This window comes from Sinocyclocheilus anshuiensis, unplaced genomic scaffold, assembly GCF_001515605.1.
Source record: "Sinocyclocheilus anshuiensis isolate Anshui unplaced genomic scaffold, SAMN03320099.WGS_v1.1 scaffold1097, whole genome shotgun sequence".
Classification (NCBI taxonomy): domain Eukaryota; kingdom Metazoa; phylum Chordata; class Actinopteri; order Cypriniformes; family Cyprinidae; genus Sinocyclocheilus; species Sinocyclocheilus anshuiensis.
In genome coordinates this window covers 11390-17120 of record NW_015555843.1, presented here as the reverse complement: position 1 = coordinate 17120, position 5731 = coordinate 11390, and the positions used below count along the sequence as shown (strand labels likewise).

The 5731-nt window shown below is 35.8% G+C and overlaps 1 protein-coding gene across 1 annotated transcript in view; it reads left to right on the top strand.

The window, feature by feature from the left end:
- LOC107675515 (O-acetyl-ADP-ribose deacetylase MACROD2-like) overlaps nt 1-1281 on the top strand; it is a 12049-nt gene extending 10768 nt beyond the window's left edge. Inside the window, exon 3 of the mRNA XM_016469903.1 lies at nt 1145-1281. Within this exon, the coding sequence (XP_016325389.1) occupies nt 1145-1281 (137 nt within the window). The remainder of the gene's footprint in view (nt 1-1144) is intronic.
- Nucleotides 1282-5731: the final 4450 nt, after the last annotated feature.

Below are 5731 nucleotides of genomic sequence, written 5' to 3'. Positions count from 1 at the left end.
TTTCAAAATGATATAATAAATGATCTGTGGAGTATTTTGAGCTGAAACTTCACAGACGCATTCTGGGGACACCAGAGACTTATATTACATATTGTAAAAAGGGGCATAATATGTCTCCTTTAAAATAAAATGTATTTCTGTGATGCAAAGCTGATTTTTCATCATTACTCCAGTCTTCAGTGTCACATGATCCTTCAGAAATCATTCTAATATGCTGATTTATTATCAGTGTTGGAAACAGTTGTGCTGCTTAATATTTTTTTTGGAACCTGTGATACTTTTTTCAGGATTATTTGATGAATAAAGTTAAAAATGTATTCAAAATAGAAATCTTTTCTAGCAATATAAGCCTTATTAAAACTTTTTTATAATTTTAACACATCCTTGCTGAATAAAAGCATTAACTTCTTTAAAAAAAAAAAAAGAAAAAAAATGTCTGACCCCACACCTTTGAATGTTAGTGTATGCTGTGTATATTGTTACAAAATATTTCTATTTTGAATAAATGCTGTTCTTTTTTACTTTTCATTCATTAAAGAATATGGTGAAGCTGAATTTTCAGCAGCCGTTACTCCAGTCTTCAATATCACATGATCCTTCAGAAAATTATTACAGATGAAAAGAGTTGCGCTTCTTAATATTGTTGTTGAAACTGTGATGCTTTTTTCAGGATTGTTTGATTAATAGAAAATTCAAACTACAGCATTTATTTAAAGCTAAAATAATTTGTAACATATTGCAAATGTCTTTACTGTCACTTTTGAGCAATTAATGCATCCTTGCTTAAAGAAAAAAGAAGTTGAGATCTTTTTTTTTTTTTTCTCACGCGCAAAATGCACCACAGTGTGACATATCTGAGTATGCTCGTCCAATAGGCCACATCTCTGACAAGATGTTTGTTGTTTTCTTTTTGACCAGTGGCCACAGTGTGGTGTCATTTGATATCATCCAGTCCAGTTGCATCTTTTAAAAGATCAATGCTTGTCATTATAGAGTGATCATAGAGCGGATGTGGGTCAGTAGAGTGTTGTAGGACCTTTGATGAACTTGTATCGTTCTAATCAATACAGAGAGTCAACATGCAATATTAGCTGAAATGGTAGCTTTTCCATAAATTTATCTTTACTCTATCTTTACCATACAGCTACTGAGGAAGAAGAACAAAAGTCTTTCTCCTTGACTGACAAAGTGTCTCTGTACAAAGGTGACATTACCATCTTGGAGCTGGATGCCATAGTGAATGCTGGTGAGTTTGCTGTTTCTGATCAGTTGCAGTTTTAAAGCTAAATTACCTTAGCAAGGCAATTAGTGCACAAGTGTGGCACTGTGATTTTCATGTTTTTTTTTAATGCTATGTGTTAATGTTTACTTTTACTCCTGCTGGATGTTTTGTATAGTCTAGGATCCACTTTGCACTTGTTGTGCTTGCCTGACCTCTGGTGTCTGTAAATGGTACAGGCATGACAATTTTTTCCCCTTGTTTATTCTGATGCATTTTACAGGACAGATGAGATTTCTGCTTATGTATATTTATGTCTTTGCAGTGTGTTTTCTCTCCACAGTCCATTTTGCTGTTTATTTTTTGTTTTGATATGCCGTGAATGTTCTTTCACAGGGATGATTCTATTCCTATTCAGAATGAAACAGGATGCCAAGGAACAAACTTGTAAAATGGTTTCTTTTTCTTTTGTTTACAGAGTGAAATGGTATTATCTGTCTCACTGGCTTGTTGATTGTCTTGTTGTCATGTTGCAGTGATAAAAAAAAAAAATATTTATTTGTTCCTATTATTGCCTCTTTAGTGTGGGGGCTGTTTTAAATATGTCTGTTCTGAAGCAAAAGCAGTGGTTTTATTGTAGACATTCTGCAAAAATAGGCATATGTTAACTGGGTTCCACTGTGGTGAGAGCAGACAGATAACACTGTCATGGTTTACCTCAAGTCATGGAAACCTGGCAAGAAAGAGAGAAAATTGTGGTAACCCGATGTAAGTACTCAGTTAAGCATTTAGTATATATTGTGTGGGAGATTGTCGTTGATTAGACATGTTCTTGATTCAAGATGTTTATCTCAGTGTCATTCATTGAGAGGAATAGTTTAACATTCCTGCCACAGAGAGTGATTGCAGTTCATGTCCGAAATGTTTGACAAAAGCATCCGTGAAATGTGATCTTTGCTGGACCAACAAATGGAAACTCTTAACAGCTGTGTTGTGCTCTGCTTACAACAACTACAAAAATGTGTTTCGTGAATGATTGAGGTTCTCAACATAGTTCAGGCATTATGCGGCCTAATTGAAGTAACAATGCCTGTGAGCTTTGGGATATTTAGACTAATTTAAACCTTCTGTTGAGTTTACTGCTGTTCTGTGAGCCGTGAACCTTGCAAACTAGTAGAATCATTATCACTTGACTGGAGCTTGTCTGAGTTTCACATTTCCGTAATGTGTATTTACTCTCACATACTAGGTTATTTCTACAGTTTCCTTAGTGTGATGTAGGGCTGCAGGCTGATATAGCAAAATATGACGTATGATTTTCAGTAAACAATAAATGTATATTTTAATGCATGTTTATTTATTTTTTATTTATTTGATAGGGACAATGCATGTTAATGAACATTTGTAGTAATACAGAATGTAAACAAGCCGGATTATAGCAACATTTCTAATTTACATCTGCAGTCCCTAGGCAGGTACACACAAGGACACAGACTCATATACACATACAACAGTACATTTTATTACTCATTTGTTATGTATATAGATATATATTCAATTTCATACACACATATACATGACTTGCCTGTTGGAACAGTACTTTTAAAGTTAAGCTTTTTTTTTTTTTTTTTTACCTAATGTCAATATGACTGTGCATCATTCAGGCTGTAGGCTAAGTCTTAGGAAGCTATAAGGCAACTCAAGAATTCATATTAACAGAGAAAGAAGAAAAACAGATAAAAAAAAAACTTTGTCCTTCTTTGCATTGTAAAGTTTTTGTTTACAAGACAGCTTCCCCTCTGAAACTTTCTGCAAGGTTGCTGTAAGGTCAGTCAACATAGAAAACAGGAAATAAGAGAACAGGCTGAATGGGACGCTGGTCTAATCTCGGTGTCTGATGCAATCATACAGATGTGAAACTGGAGCAGTAAGCAAAATTAATCAAAATTAATCACATGTTTGATTGCAGTGTGGTTGAGCTTCTCTCAGTGCTTATTTCAGCAAGTTTGTTGGCACATTCTTCACATCAGTTGTTGCATAAAAATAACGTGAAACCAAACACCGTAGGGTTTGTGGCATTGAATTAGGAAAGTAATTGGTTTAAAGGCTTTAGAGTATGAGGGAGATGACTTATCATGCAGACGGGTGGCTGTTCATCCATCAAAAGCCAGCGGCTCAGGCCAGGAAAGTAATCGCATTATTGCAACAGTGCTCTGGACTGATTCTTAAAGCCCCATTTGCTCCAGTGTTTTTACGTTTAGATTCCTGGAATGATGTTTCCATCTCAAAGCTATAATACGGTGATAAGAACAATCAGAAAGCATCTCTGTGATTGCGGGGAACTGTCCGTTTCCAGTAGTTCTGCTGAAAATGTTTACAGCATTATGCTCTTAGGAAAAAAAAAACAGTTGCTGATGTTAAACATGCTATGAATTTTTGTAATCATAAAAGTGTTTTATTCTGCTCAGCGGATTTAGATTCAATTCAAGTCCTCCTCAAATTTTGTTTGAATATCTAATTTCACTCAGAAATATGTCAGGTTACATAACAAAATGGCTTGTAAACACTTACTTTAATCCAACTAACTATTGCATTGGACTGGAAAAGTGAGATCTGGGATGAATTGAGCTAATTGTGTGGCAGACATTTTGCCTGTTTTGTCCCCACTGTAAGTCTCAACACCATCCCGTGTCCTTCCCCTCTGAACAGTCATTGGCTGTGTCCAAAATCACATACCTTCTGTGAAGGTTACTTGTTTTGAGTAAGAAATTATGTCCATTTGCAACCGTTAAAGAAGTTTATTCTACACAGTGTGAATGTGTGTAGTCTAAATGTAATCTGGACGTACTACATTGGCCATGTTGTTATTGTCATGAACGCGATATTGCCTAATTGTCAGTGAACTACAGCTCTGTGTAGTAAATCTGTCTCCTGGCCCTCACAGAAAAAAAACAACGTCTTAAAAAATCCAAGAAAGGAGTGAAACTGACTGATTATCATGGTTCTTCTCCTAATCATGCAGAGAGGTTGACGCAAGAGCCGCCCGGCCATTGTAGAGTTTTTATTATTTTTTTTTTTCTCTTTCGATAATAATAGTTTTTACTCCTCTCTGCCGCTTTTATTGCATCAGAATCAGAATGAGCTTGTAGCGTTGAGGAATATTACTGTAATAAAGAAACCTCTTGAGGCTTTTGCTCAAAAAGTCTTCTTCAGATCATGTAATATTATTATATTCCATAACTTGAGTTTGAGGACTTTATTAGTGACCAGAAGTGAGAAGGATTAATTCATTTGGGGTTTATGTTCTCTCTCTGTATTTGAAAGGTGTGACCGCTGTTATGTGTAATTCTTATATATATTGCTCTTTTTCATTTATTAACCAGAAAAACATGGGAAAAGGCCAAAAAAGCACCATATAATTGGTCCATACAACAACTTCTGAAGTCATACAAGCTTTAAGTTGTTCTTCACTGAAAAACATTATTGAATGGCTTCAGAATGACAGACTTTTTGGGAGAATTGTTCCAAATGAGACCGAGTGGTGATTGCAGAGTCTGTGTATATAGTGAATACCAAGACTGTTCACTCATATTACTACAAATGGGAGAAACTACAATGTGCAATATGGCAGAATAATTCCCGCCTTGTAAATAAAAGAGCCAATAGCCAATTGACCATTCGCAAAGACCCGTTACTGTTACGTAGTTACTGTTGCTATGTCACACATCATGTTTTCAAAGTGAAAAATACATTACGGAGCAAAGAGGACACTGACAACACGTTGACAGATAAGACAGAGCAGGTTACTTTTGGTAAGTCTCAGCTTTCAAATTTAGTCTTTTTTTTTTTTTTAATTCAAACAATAAATACAGTTTTGTGGCTCTTTAATGTGTTGTGACAGCTGTAGCGCCTCAGTTCAAGCAGCATGTGTACCAAACATCTCTTCCTCTTTACTAGTTATAGCATGAAATAAAGATGAATGAACATCAGAATGTATCTTTTTTTCAACTGTGGAAAGATGTCAATACACACCATTTTTCAAGTTCAAGTCCACCGATGGTAATCTACTCTCCTGTCTGGTTTGTTTGTTGGACAAAATGGCAGATTCGGCATTATGATTGGTCAGATCGCCTGTAAATCAAATTCCCTGAGAAGGGTCAATTGATAATGTCATTCTGATACTGCAGCTGCCTTTAGATGCTCCGGTTCCCATAGAAACAGTTAGTGTCCTGTACTCAGATTTAGGGCTGGGCAAAAAAAAAATCTATTTTTCGATTAATCGTTTTTTTTTAAATGACGTTGATTCGATATCGATTCTCTAAAGCCGCGAATCAGCCTTTTCCGGGATTTATTTCAGCACACATTTAAAATAAGATCTGATTAACGTGAATCTTATCATTAGTCTTCTCCACTAGATGTCACCCTTATTTACCTTGCGCGATGTTACAACAGAAAGCCTGTCATTCATTCAGCGCTTATCATGGCCATACGCGTGATTCCCAATGCTCCCGT